The sequence below is a fragment of the Halyomorpha halys genome, unplaced genomic scaffold, assembly GCF_000696795.3.
Source record: "Halyomorpha halys isolate HHAL.00 unplaced genomic scaffold, Hhal_1.1 Scaffold257.1, whole genome shotgun sequence".
In the NCBI taxonomy this organism is placed as follows: domain Eukaryota; kingdom Metazoa; phylum Arthropoda; class Insecta; order Hemiptera; family Pentatomidae; genus Halyomorpha; species Halyomorpha halys.
In genome coordinates this window covers 501,486-515,805 of record NW_027104967.1, presented here as the reverse complement: position 1 = coordinate 515,805, position 14,320 = coordinate 501,486, and the positions used below count along the sequence as shown (strand labels likewise).

The following is a 14,320-nucleotide window of genomic DNA, read 5'->3' as shown; positions in this document are numbered from 1 at the left end:
AATTTAAAAAATTAATAAATGTATATATAAATATTCAGTAGAATTAGAATTTTTTGACAAGATACCTCGCCTATATGAAACTAGTTTTACATATCTGTGAAAACCATCAATACGACTTTCCGTTAACTACATCATGCCTATTTTTCTTTCCAATTTAATTGTACGTATAATTATAAATGTTGTAATTATTATCATATCGGAGGTTTGGAAAGAGCAAGACACAAAGAGATTATTCTCAATGAGCCTACCTGAGCGGAAGCGTAAACCCCTAGCGTTCTTTAATAAGCAACTCCTTGGCCTGCAGCCTCATTAGTTTGGACCCTGATTGCATTACCTTCTCCAATTAGTGGTTGCTTTGTCCTCAAAGGGGGGAGGGGAGACTTTTTAGCCCGACCTCTCTCTTGTACACTGTCCCGAATTTGAGGAAGGAAGGGACTTGCTATGATCCGAAACGGTTAGCAGGGAAGAGATAAACAGATATATTGAGTGGTTGAACGATAACATTGCCAAAACGACAAGAAAGTAGAAGATAAAGTTGCTAAATAATTATAAGAAAATTCTGAAGACTCGACTGCTAATTCTTTATTGAATTATAGACTCAAGTAGGAGTGAACCACTAATTGAATTCATTGAATTGAAGTTACATGCACGAATGTTGTCATGGTGAGATTGGAAGGTATCATCTTCCATTCTTTTCAATACAAAAATTCCGAAAAGTTGTTAAATTTGAAATTTTAAAACCTATTTACAACTGCAGTTATGGAATGGTTGTACGATAGAAAGTTGTACGTTAGACATAATATTCTTGAACAGACATCAGCATTTAACCCTTTGATCTTCCTCAATGCATGGCAAAGATATTAATGTTCAGAATTATTCTTCTGTATTTTTTCCATATTTTGTTTCTCCCTAATACATATATCAATTCCGAAATCACCCCATAGCCTCTTTAGTTGTTACAATTAGTCAATTCAGTCTTTTGCACTGTGATCGCTAGTCGACTCAGTCATGATAAACAGTAGTATAAGTGATTCGCGTTTCTTTCATAAATTAATAAAAGTATTTCTCATTGAGTTTTACAATTCAGCATCTTATAACTGTGAAAATCATGGTAAAAAAGTATTCATATTGATAAAAATGAGGCACCTGACTGGAGGTTAATAATATTAAAATAATCTTGAATATTTTGTTAATAAACACAAAGACGTAGTCTATTGTGCAAGAACAATAGACTACATTAAAATATAAATTGATAATGGTTTAAACGATGAATGAGTCCATACTAAAGCAAGTCACATATTAACATTATCGTCATTTAATTCAGTATCATTGAATTTTCGATTGCCTGTCTGATCGGTATGCTTTGAATTATATTAGCTAACTCAGTTGAAAAGCTAGCAATTTTTTTTTAGTTCCTCCTAAAAGCATGTTCTAGTACAACAGTTTTCAGAATAGATTATTTTTAACTAAAAACAAAAACATGATACTTTGTAATTTTATAAGCTATTTTTAATTATTATACAGTCTTAATCTAACTTATTTAATTTTATTAATTGAAAAATGACCTAATTTCTAAAATTACTTCGGTAATCGATGGAGGAGACAAAACTAAACTTCAATTACCATTAACACTTGTAATACACGTAATCAGAGCATTAAACGGGCAAAGTACTTAAAGCCAGGCGCCGGTACTTTCTAAAAGGACTATTAAAACAATTGTTTACTAATTGTTAATTATAGTTCGATTCGTCTGTGAGAGTCGTTCACACACGCACACGTTCCCCACTGGACAATTAAATAACCCTTCCCAATCGAGACAGTGGGAACGAAAACCCTTAATTTTTCTTAAGGCGCTCCTTCCTATAAAGAACTCACCTTTCGTTATAATGGAGCTGGTCGGCTAACAATTAAACTTGAGCATTTCCTCTTCCGTACCCTTATCTTAGTCTGAGGGCATTTGCATCTTAATGGTGGGCTATCAGTGGTCGCGATGCTTTCAGGATCAAATGGAAAACTATCCATGAGCGAGGAATTGCGTCAAATTTATCAGCTTTAAGGTCAGGATAAACTGTGAGGTTAAATAATCTCTATTTTAATTAAAATAATATTTTTTCAAAAAAGAATAATTTACGCACATTGAGTCCACCTTAAAGAACATTTTTAATTCCGAGGGTTAAACACAAAAGATTCATATCTGAAATACTCATAAAATAATTTATTAGATAATAAAACAACAATAAAATTAGTCCGACTACAATAAAATTATACTTATATCATTAATTATAACTGAAGTAAAGGTATTTTACATTCTTTGTTTAGAACAGATGTCGAGGCAGCGGATTCCAATGTTGGCTTCAACCCATTTTTTATTGCTATCAGATCTGTGAAGCTGTTACTTATAATTAACCTCTCCTAACTTCCTACTCCTTCATTTCGGTTATTTTTTAATGATTGTGACTTTTAAAACACTGGAATGTTTAATACGATAAAGAAAATAAGCATGTATAAATTTTATACATACCAATATTTTTTTTTATATTTGTTTATTGAAATTTTCAACCGTATTAAATAAAAAATATATCTATTACAATGGACTAATACAGTCATGTAAACCCGTTTGTAGCATTCCTACAGTAGAAGGTATCGACTCCAACTTCTTTTCTTTCTTTTCTTCTTTTTGCCAACTTCTTCAGACACTTGGAGGTTGATCAGGTATTGAAGAGTAAGTAAGGTTAGAAATAAAAGGGTTTGGGTTGTTAGGAAGTTAATCATTGAAGAATTGACATCTGGTTCTGATCCAGTAGGAAACATGGAGCATTAATGAGCTTATGGGTGAGTTTATTTCTGATAAAGTAAGGAGCATTTAAGAATTTCGCGAAGGATTTTGGATTGTAAAAATTGGATACAAAAAGGATTCGATGAATTTAGTGGAGCCTCCGTAAGCCCGAATAGGCCTTTATTTGTAACATAAATGTGTTAAGGTGAAGTAAATGAGTCTTTTGTAATTAGTAGGATGTTTAGACCGTTTGTATAGAGTGTTGTATTTCGGTTGAGATTTCGTGAAAGGCGCTTATGAAAGTCGCTTGTCCAGATTTTCTAGGTTGAAGTATGTTCGACATGAATAATCGGAGGATGTTCGCCAGTTTTGATACCTCAAGGGTAGCGATGTGCTATATAAGATGTACAAACCCTGTAAAGGATAGTATCAAGGACACTACCTTTGGGTACATCAGCAGAATTAGGAAAGAGGGGTGAATAAGCATTACTTTGGTTTATTTTGAATAATTTATGAGTGACATAGGAAAAGATAATAAGTAAGTATTCAGGTGGTAAGTAATATAATGTTCTTTTATAGCAGTCCCGTGTGCCAGATTCGATCAAAAGTGCAATCATTTCAAAATAATAAATTCATTGTTGGGTAATACGAATGTCCTTCCTCAAAGTTTGCAAGGACGTTTTAGGAATACTGAACATTATGTCATATATTTTTTGTAATCTGAATTTATTCAAAATGATGTACGTAGCAGATAACCATCACAAAAATTTTGTTCGATTAAACAGTTATTAGCTATTTGCTAGCTAATAACAGCTAGCTAATACAATATTATCTTCACAAGGGTTCTTTTAACTTACAATTTTGAATTTGCTAGAAAAATTCCTGACGCTCTCTGACGAATGTAAATGATTAATCATGCACGACAATTACCCCATACATAACATAGTGTATTGTCAACAAAGATTACAAGAGCTACAACGAATACTACCTGAGCAAACTAAATCATAGCGGGAGGATTTGCTAATGAAGTTGTGTAGATAGAGACAACCAACAAGGCGATGGTAAACAGGACGGCACTAACATGCCCCCTATAGTCAAAATGGTAAATCAACTGACATTGATCAGGTCAATCAACATCCGCAACCATAGTCTAATTAGCATTTGCACTGATAATTAACCTAACGATTCTTTGTTGAATTTTAACCACCAACCTGATCATACCGCGTATCTTTTATGAGAGAATTATGGTACTTGTTGTAAAACCAATTATTATAAATTTAGTAAAAGAAAAATATATGTTTTTTTTATTTTAAATTTATTATTATCGATCCAAAAAATAAAGAAACTAAGAAATAATGCGTAAAAACCGAAAATCGAATATTTAAAAATCCATCTGTCGTCCATGGTGTTCCAAAATTACTTCACCAATGTTTTTTAGTCTTAAGAACCATAATCAATAAGTAACCCTAAGATGATCCTCAGAATCACTAGTCCTTAAAAAATCATCACTATTCAAAATCCTTAAAAAAAATAATAATGAAATAATAACAATCTCTTGATCAGATTGGCCGGACTTTTCGCTTAGTTATTTTTGGTAGGGTTCCGGCCCCCGATGCCTGTATACAGAATCAATAAATGGAGCGAAAAATCCGAAAAATAATTTTGTGATGACGTGAAACCCTAACTGCTTTGATGATTTTTATTGAACTAGCCTGATATTTTCTCGTGTCATTTAAATTTTCGTATGTAAAAAAAAAAATCCCGGAAGAAGCACAAATAATGTGACTAGTGGGTTTGTCAAACAGTTTTTGTCTGTTTATGGATCAAATTGGACCGTTTGATCCAATCTTGCACTGCTAACTGTAAACATAAAAGTTAATTCTTACAAACTTTTAAAACTGATCTAAAACCTGTTTGATTAAAATTTGTAATATCTTCTAAAGGGTTTTTCTCAAAATCATGGCTAGTGAGGTCTTATATAATAAATTAATTTACAAATTACTAGGTTTTAATCCAAATGTTTATTGTGTAATCTAGGTTCAACAACTCACCTGAGATGTGTCCGTTCTCGTAGCCCGATGAAGGGTAGTCTCCGTTGTCCATCCTGTGCTTCTTGATCTGCTGGGAGAGGTGGGACGCAGCCAGGGAGAGTCCAACGGGAGCCCTCTTCGGCGGTCTACCAGGCCTGCAACATTGCAGCAGGCTCTGAATCAGGCAACAGTTGCCGTGCACAGTACGTGCTTGGGGGAGTACCCGGCACGTCTGCGGAGCGGCTTGATAGGAGGATAGCCTAGCACATCGTACCACCATCCAGGGGTTCTGTTTAGGTTCAAGTTTAAACCTTGCTTGAACAGTTTAAACTATGTTTGTAAAGTTCTAAGGAGGATCTCTAGCGAACTTTATATTAGGCAATACTGGATGGTCTGGTATCGATGGACAATAAGCTATTTTAGGTTTAATAATATTGCTTTAAACTATAACATGCATTGATATAATTAAAAATTAATAATTAATAAGGTCAGAGCTATTATAAATTAAATATAATATTAGCTGGTCAATCTACCTACTTACCTACGATGAACATTTCTCAAAACATTAAACTCAAAGAAATTCCATACAGGCGTAATTTAGACATAAGAAAATACAGAATTCTTGAGAGAATATGTAATACCTATAAAAAGTCTCTTAATTTTGATTAAAAAACTAAATTTATATAAATTATTTTTCAAGGTTTGTAATATTTAAACTACGTATTATTTCATTAGAAAATATTAAAACAATTTCATTTCTTATAATGTTTATTTAAATTGAACTTTTACAGCTTACCAGCTCATATTTAATCTTTCATCACCCCTTGTTATATATTTTTCCGATTCATAACTTTATAATATTTTTCATTTAATTTCAATTTCCTTAATGTGCCATCAACAATCCAGAATTTAATTTTTATAACGTTGCCATCAATTTAAAATCATCCTTACCATAAAAAGTATTTATTAAAGATATTTAATTTAATACTAAACCTTAAACAGTGTAAAAACTAAACGTTAGATGGTGATATAATTCAAATAAAGGAAATTAATGTTAAACGAAATAACAAATAAATTTATGAATAGGAATAATATATAAGCTTAAAACATTACATTATAATAAAGATTTTAAGAAGTGAAAAAGGGTTTAACTTTCCTCTTGAAATAATGTAATTGTAATCTCTTATTAAAAAAAAAAAGTGATAATTTATGCAATTTGATTTGCTTTACAATATTAGTAACACTATGGAAATTAAGTAATTTTTTTTTTATCATACTTATTACTTTATATCTATCTATAATATTAATATATAGAATGTTCGACGATTGTATTCTATTTAAAAAGAAAAGTTTTAGTTTCAAAAATTAATAAATACAAATATTTTAAACCACAGTCGGGTCACAGTTTGAACTAAGTTTTTTAAAACTAGTTTTCAAGGTGTTATATTTAAGTTCTTGTTACTGTTTTAGAAGGAAACAACTCTATTTATTTATAAAACTTTATAAATATTAGAATTCATAAAACAACTGAGGACTTTTTATTGTAGTTTCATTAGCAAACTTTTCTGGCATGATTAGTAATTATCAACAATAATACCTATCGTTAACTTCCATCAAACGTTTTTGTGTCCAGACTTTCATTGAACAAGGTTTCAAATTAGCTGTAATATTTCTGAAGATATTCCAGTCGAGACCCATCGGTAAGAATATTTACAAAAAAAATAATTTAAATGGAAAAAAGAAAATTTAAAGATCTCATACTGACGGGAACTGAGCTGTCCTATCAAGTTCTATTCAAGTGCTAGTAACCTATCAAATAGTAGTAAGAAAGTTACTCTGGCCTCTGAACTCTTGTGATGTGATTGGCATACCAGAGTATCCATAACCGAAACCAGTATTTAACAGACGGCTATCTGAAGTCAGTGGAGTAACTAACAGCTACGGAACTGGTCATTAGGTAAATTAATGCCGAACTAAAAAGTAAACATCTCCGCTTCTAATACTCCAATATAGGCACTCAGGAGTGGCTCACGTCTCGGCTGACAAATTCGTTAACCCAGCTCTGATTCCCTACCTTCTCTTTCGACAGAGATAATATATCAGTCAGTAAATGATTTTAAGGCTTGTACCATATTATATAAGACAAATAACTAAATTAATTTAGGAGAATTATTAAATTACCATTTGTAATTAATTTAAGGATTGTAATTAAAAAAAAAAAACTTTACCACTACAACCCTTAGAGGGTCAGGAGTTCAATAATTTATAAGAAAGTATTATTTATTGACAACAACCCCGCTTAACCCCCAGTTTTACCCCAATTAATGAAACCCACTTTAGCTCCCGAATATACAGGTTTGACTCACGACTAAAGTAACAGAATAAATAACTATGTGCCACTGCCGGATTCGAACCTGGGCCTGGACGACAGTACAACAAAGCCTTACTCAATGAGAAACTTTGCTTACGGGCAGTTAATAAATGAAAATTTATTTTTAATCCACGCGGTTATAAACTGTTTATATATTTTTTAATGTAATACTGATCAGGTCGTTGGGGGAATCGTTGGTATGTTATAAAATATATATATTTTTTTAGTCGCATTTTTTAAAACTGTGCACTTTTTTAACTATCACCCTTGTCTAATTTTTTTTTTCTTTTAACAAAAGTTCAAAATAAATACTTAAATTCTATTCTTCTAAAAATCATCAATATTTTCACATTCAACTACTTATCATTATCAGTAATAAAATAAGCTATAGATTAAATAGGGATAACAAGATTCCATATTGTATTTTTTTTGGGGGGGGGGGGGGAAGCTGTATATTAAGTTCTAAATAAAAACGGGTATTTATTAAAATAAATTTATTAATTATCCTGATAGAATAATAACATACACTTGATGATATTGCTTTATGATCTGTCATTAAAGAACTCAATGATGTACGACGAAACCAATTTTACTCTAGACCCCTCTTCAGTGTACCTCGACACCGAATTTTAGTGTTCAACCTACCGTTTTATTAATATTACATCAGGTTTCATTCTATTATCTGGGGTCGGTAGAGGTTGAGGCACACCTAGCCTTTATAAAGTTGGTGTAGGATTCCGACCCAAAAGTGAAAAAGGTTTTATTTCTTTAATTTTTAAATTCTACTATAATTATTTAGCAATATTTCTTTATTACCAGAATGGTTATGATAACAATTAGATTTGCTTTCAACAATTGATAATGTAGTGCTTTAGTCTGGTGTAAAAAGATTTACAATTTTATTATTATTAAATAATTTTAATCATTGAAATAATTTTAAATTAATAGAAGGGTAAGAAAAAAAATCGAAATAATATATCCTTGCAATAATAGTAATAATGATGAATATGTAATTAAAGAATGAAAGAAACAAAAAAAATAACATTTATAGAATTGATAAAATAAATAACTTACATAGGAAATAGATACATTATAATATTATATCATTTAATAACAATATACAAATTTTAGAGTGGTTTGATTAATCTGAAATGTTTATAAGAACTTCATCTTCCAAAAGTAACTCAATATTTATATCAATAAATATAACCATAACGAGTGAAGCACAAAAAAATAAATTGAATAAATGAATATCTATTTTTTAATAAAATTATTTTTTTTAATATACATTTGTTAAATATAATCTGAATATCATCGCCAATGCCCTATGAGGAAATCAATACCGTATAAAAGTTTAATTACTACTCTTTCAATTTAAGACCTTCAAGATTGGTCAGACGCCTCCTCGTCACTGGGAGAAACAGGCATTAAGAATTTTTTTTAATCTAAACTCTATTAAAAATAACATCCTGAAGATAGTGACCCAACGGGAGAGTCGTGGTGGTGAAAGAAATTAAAAACTGCAGGAATAACGGTTCTAAATCATGTTCCACCAATTGGAATGGACATCGTAGGAACGTAATCAAGGGATGGAGTTATAGTCACGAATCAACAACATCAACAACGAATCAACAACATGGAATTACTTCGTTTGCCTTGAAACGACCGGATCCAAATTGATTCCAAATTAAACATCCCGACATTTCAAAGGTCTCCTCTGTGTATTACGTAACATTTATTTTATTTTTTAAGTCAATGGTCCAAAAACGCAAGGAGGATCGGATAGAATCAAGTTATTGTTGGAGTCAATATGAAGAGCAAGTCTTGTGTAAACAATATTTTAAAAAACTACGTTTAGGAGAGAGAAAATAGTTTAAATGTCGAAGTGAGATGTACTATCAATTCTTTAGTGCTGATTGAATTATACCAAAATATACTGAAAGAGATATGTACGACTAGAGCAACAAAATTGAAGTAAATCTAAACGTTTAAAAACAAAAACAAGAAACAAATATGACCATATATTTTTATGCTTTATTAATAAAAAAATGTCCGAATCAACAGGTTGTAAATTTTACAAAATAAAACCTTTACTCTATCATGTTTCCTGTGGTTTCATATGTAACATTTGCTAATAACTTCGAAAACATTTATTATTATTTTATTGCACCTACTCGTTTAATGTGAGCTACCAATTACAATAGATATCACTTGAACCAGAGGTTCAACGCCCACAGTTAATAGGTAATCCTAATTCCGTCGGCCTGGTGTGGTTCCGTTAAAACAAAAGCCAATGGAAAATGTATTGTCGAATTTCAGGGCCGTATAGAAACGTAACCTCCTTTTTTTTTTTTGGTCGAAACAATATTGGTCTTGTTCGTTTTGCAATTAAAAATATATGTTCAATTAAACAGAACAGCCCACGTATAGTCCGTTGTATTGAATTGCAGTTTGATAAATATCCTTGTTTCTCTCATCAATGTTTCTATTGTAAAAATAAAAAGAATCCGTCATTTTTTAAATTTAGTTTTTGAATATTTTGTTTCACTTTTTAAATCTACCTGTTCTTTTTAACTGTTTTATTTTTACAAAATCTAAAATTAATTATCTTTTTTTTTTAATTTTAGATTTGGTAAAAAATAAAACGGTCACAAATTAATCATCTTTGAGAGGTTTAGTGGAAATATAGTTTTCTACCAGATATATAACACTGTGGTAGGGAAGAGAGAAGTGACCAAAGATGTCAAGCTGCACATCTTCAAGACAGTGTAACTAACTGCCCATACTTTTGTATGAAGTGGAGAGTTGGTTAATAACAGATCGACAGGAGAACAGAATCACCGCTGCCGGAATGAAATTTTTGAGAAGGACGGTTGGAAAAACAAGGGACTTAGAACTTAACCTTAAGAACTAGGGACCTAGTTCGCAATAAAAGGATTCGTCAGGAGTTGCAGATAGCCCCACTGAAAGAAATCCTCTAAAGACTATGGAATATATCTCGGATGGCATAAGAACTACAGGCCATATGTTGTCATATCTTGACTACATTGAGGGAGGAACCTAGCAAGAAATAGAGAAGAGTGAAATTCCTGGCTAAATGCTCCTCTACGCTGAGAGGCACAAAAGAGGAAAGCTTAAGAAGAAGAATTTTAGCAATATTTTCAAGAATCATATAAAAGAAAACTATCATTCAAATTAAATTGTAATACTAAAAAAGTTTGAATATTTTTGTTAATGTGCCTTCTACTTTTGGTGCATCTAACATAATAATCTTGGTGAATCGTTGATTAATAAGTTATTTACCAGCTCCATCAAATAAGATATGAACTAAATTATCGCCATTATACGAAACCCATTTAATCTGCCCTCGAATAAGATCTTTCCCAAACTACTTTGCAGATTTATGTAAATACGGCAACTCTGCTCCTTAGATGTTTATTGTTGAAGAAAAGTTGTTGGAACATGAGTTCCCTCTGTTTATGAAAGGGCAAGATTAAGGAGGGACCACCCCTTCTCCGCCACTAAAACCCTTTAAATCCCTTTCATTCGGAATAATTAAAATCCCAAATAGAAAGGGTTAGGAGCATTAGGGGCCTTTTAGGCCGGAGCTGATAAAAACGTGTTTGCTCCCGAGCGGTGGGGGTGCCGCGCCGGTGTAAATAATATAACAGCTACTGCCAGTTCTCGCCTGCACTACGGGCTTTAATTGTCCTAAATGTTGTTGTTTGTATTTGTCTAGAGTAAACATGAGTCGGTTTGTTTGGCGAGTTATGACGTTTACAACTGCTACGAAACTGTTACCGGTCTAGTTCAACTAATGCATTTTATATCATGTGTGCATTACGACTGAAGTGTAAACCGCTGCCATTTTCTTAATTAATTTCCACCAAACTCTTCGCGTGACCTATCGATTAATCGAGAAGTAATGTTCGATACAACAACTCACAAGACTATAGATTAATTTCATAACCAAATGTTCCAGACTATCATCAGTAGATATCTTGAAAAATTTTAAACAATATATACCTCTACATGTATATAAAAATTTAAAAAAAATTATATTTACAATATAATAAAACTTTTATATATATTTTACAATCAATTAATTTATTTTTGTTAATTATTTAAATAATAAATAAAGGGAAGGCTGATATATATTTTTTGGTTTTATCATTCAAGATTTATTTTTACAAGAGGTATTTACTATTTCGATGTTGAATGTTTGGGAAATTCTATTTTAAAACATGTTACTTTCATAAATTTTTTTTTTTTGCGTGCAATAGAATTAATGTAGCCAAAAATGATTATTTAATATTAATTGTTAATCTAACAGATGTTTATTATTTCGAAAGGAAAAAACAAAACTATTTGACAGAATTTTGTCCTTCCCTATTTACTAATTACTTTAATTTTTTTACAGCACTTAAAATATTTTTGCTGGCCTAGATTATACATTTTCGAACTATTTGTTACTAAATTTTTTATTATTTTTTAAAACATAAAAACATGACACGTCTTATGCAATAAGTTAACTGATGAACACGACAAATTTATATTATCATAGCATTTAAATGACATTAATAATTTATACTGTATTCATTGCATAATTATCATATATATTCTATTATGTTGTTGTTATTATCTGAAACAATAAATCTTAAGTATCTAATTTGAAATAAAGGTTTTTGTTATTATTTTCATTTTGGTGTACATTTCCCTCTGTAAATTTAAGCTTTGAAATTGGAAAAGATATCACTGGCTGAAACACAACGGAAACCATGCACAGGTTCTAATTTATTACATGCGTTTAAACGCGATATTAATTTAGACATAAAAAGGTTTTCAGTTCATTTATTCCGAAGTTCCAATTAAAACAGATCTTCTCCACGGGGAATGTGGGAGTTTGTTTTTTGCGCAGACAGTGGACGGGTGTAGGGCGTAAATCATGGCAGTTTTACAGCCGCGCAAGTCGGCCAATAATTAGGTGTAAACACGACACACGAAAGGATATGCCTGGAGTCACCCGGGGCACTGCGCTTAGCCCCCCATTCCTTACTTTATTGCGGCTAAAAATGGCCTTCTTCCCTTTGATACACGCTTCGTTTTATTATTTTTATTTATGGAGATTAGCTGGCAAAGTTAATATCGTATTTTTCTTCTAGGAATAATAAAATGTATATGCATATTAATACTTACGGAGGTGCTTCTGACTATAATGTGAAAAATTAAATATGATACCCGTGCGTGTGTGACAAACATACTTATTAGTATAAAAGAGCAAAGATTCAGCAAGATACATTAGTTATTGGGAAAGAATTGAAATATCGCAAACACGAAGATTCTAAAATGCCGGTTTCACCAATCCATACATCATCGGAACTGAAAACGCAGTATTACAAAAGACATATTCATGTAGATACCTAAGATGAAAAAATTCAGCACTTCTCACACCATGAGTATCAACTAGAAACATCATTCCAAACACATTATGTGTTTTTATTTATATGTCTTTAACTGTATATACTGTGTTATACATCTAAACTGTAGACCATGTTTGTTGGGTGTCTTAGAGTGATAAAATATCTCTAGTTAAAGTGTATTTTTAGAATGTTTTATGATTTAGTGTAATTTGTCTAAAGCATTATGTTATCAAAATAAATAATAATAATTTAATTAATTTATTTTTTAAAAAATAGTTAATGATTGAGTGATAATAATTAAATATTACAATACTGAAATTTTTAAACATTTAACTTTGTTAATATTAAAAATATTTACGATGTATCATAAATTACTTTAAAACAAGATCATTTTTAATGTCAACGAAGTAAATTTCCCACGTTTGTGTTTCATATATATTTTTTATATATCTGATATATTTTAGACATTGCACAGTTCATCAAGCCGTATAAATGTGTGGAATTCATGCGTCTGGATATGACACAATTTTTTTTTTCGGTCGCAATCGAAACCCGGTTTATTGTTATACCTACTCCTGTAGAGACGCGTGCCACACTTTAGGAAATAAAATATGTATACTTTTATTCGAAGGAAATTTTTTATTGGAAATCAAACTGCTGTTTTGTAAGGTTGAAGAAATATGAAACAATATATCATACAGATATTTTTAAGGGAGGTACATATATTTTCTATTTTTTTCTCAGACTTGTACAATTACACTTTTAAGTTGTTAAGTTTAAATATAATACTAGAAAACAATATTGCATGCTTATGTAGATAAAATAATACTCGAAAATCCACAGCTAGCATAAAAATGCTTGGAATTTCAGCAATCAGTTTAATTCACACGCCAGGTATTGATCTTAGCAATAGGGAAATTTAACACGAGTTGTGTATTTCTCTCCTGTGTCCTAATTGCAAAATTACGTAAAATATTTAATTAAATTGAGTAGGATAAGTAAATATACAAAACCCTTTAAACAAATTAATAGTATCTTTCGTTGAAATACAATTATTAGTGGAATCTAATACATGTTGGTTTGTCGGTACTAATGGATTGAGTACGGCTATTGTGAGGACAACTATTGTTCACGGACCGGAAAATAGCAAATCACTCCCAAGGATCCTCAGAGGACGATCTATAATGCAAGGTTCCAAATCTACAATGACAATTATCGCTGGATAATTTCACTGCATCGTATCCTAAGAACTCGAATCTGTCGATGTTTTCAGTCATAATTATACTTATTAATTCACCTAAAATCTGAAGTAGGAACAAGATTAGAGTAGAAACAAATAGGGGACGTAGAGGAAGCCTGGCTGTTATCTTCCCGAACACGTGTTGCCAGATAAAAGCCCTAGGTCAGGAGGTGCCTGAGTCTGAGGATACACAAAGATTACGCAGCTGCCTCTCTCAGATTTATCTCAGCGTTATAAATCTTTTCTTTTTTTTTTTCAAAAAATATATAAAGTAAACTCCAAATTAGTAAATTTTACTTAAATCAAAATTAATAAAAATGCGATATATCTCAAGATTTAGGAAGTTAAAGTGGCATCAAACCTTTTCCAAACATGTGCAAGTGTCTAAGGTTATTATTGAATTTGCTGGCACGACCTGAACTTGTGTCCGACTCGCCTAGTCAGTTTTTGGACACAAATGAAAAGGCATTTGGGTAAGCGCTA

General features: G+C 31.3%; 1 protein-coding gene across 8 annotated transcripts in view; it reads right to left on the bottom strand.

Annotated features, from left to right (window-relative positions):
* The window catches only part of dac (dachshund), a 334,381-nt gene that overhangs the window by 194,001 nt on the left and 126,060 nt on the right, over positions 1-14,320 (bottom strand). For 5 of the 8 annotated variants that reach the window (XM_067046543.1, XM_067046576.1, XM_067046550.1 and 2 more), the window contains one exon: positions 4,828-4,961. In XM_067046543.1, the coding sequence (XP_066902644.1) occupies positions 4,828-4,961 (134 nt within the window). The remainder of the gene's footprint in view (positions 1-4,827; positions 4,962-14,320) is intronic. The other 3 variants (XM_067046546.1, XM_067046573.1, XM_067046570.1) reach the window with 1 other exon arrangement.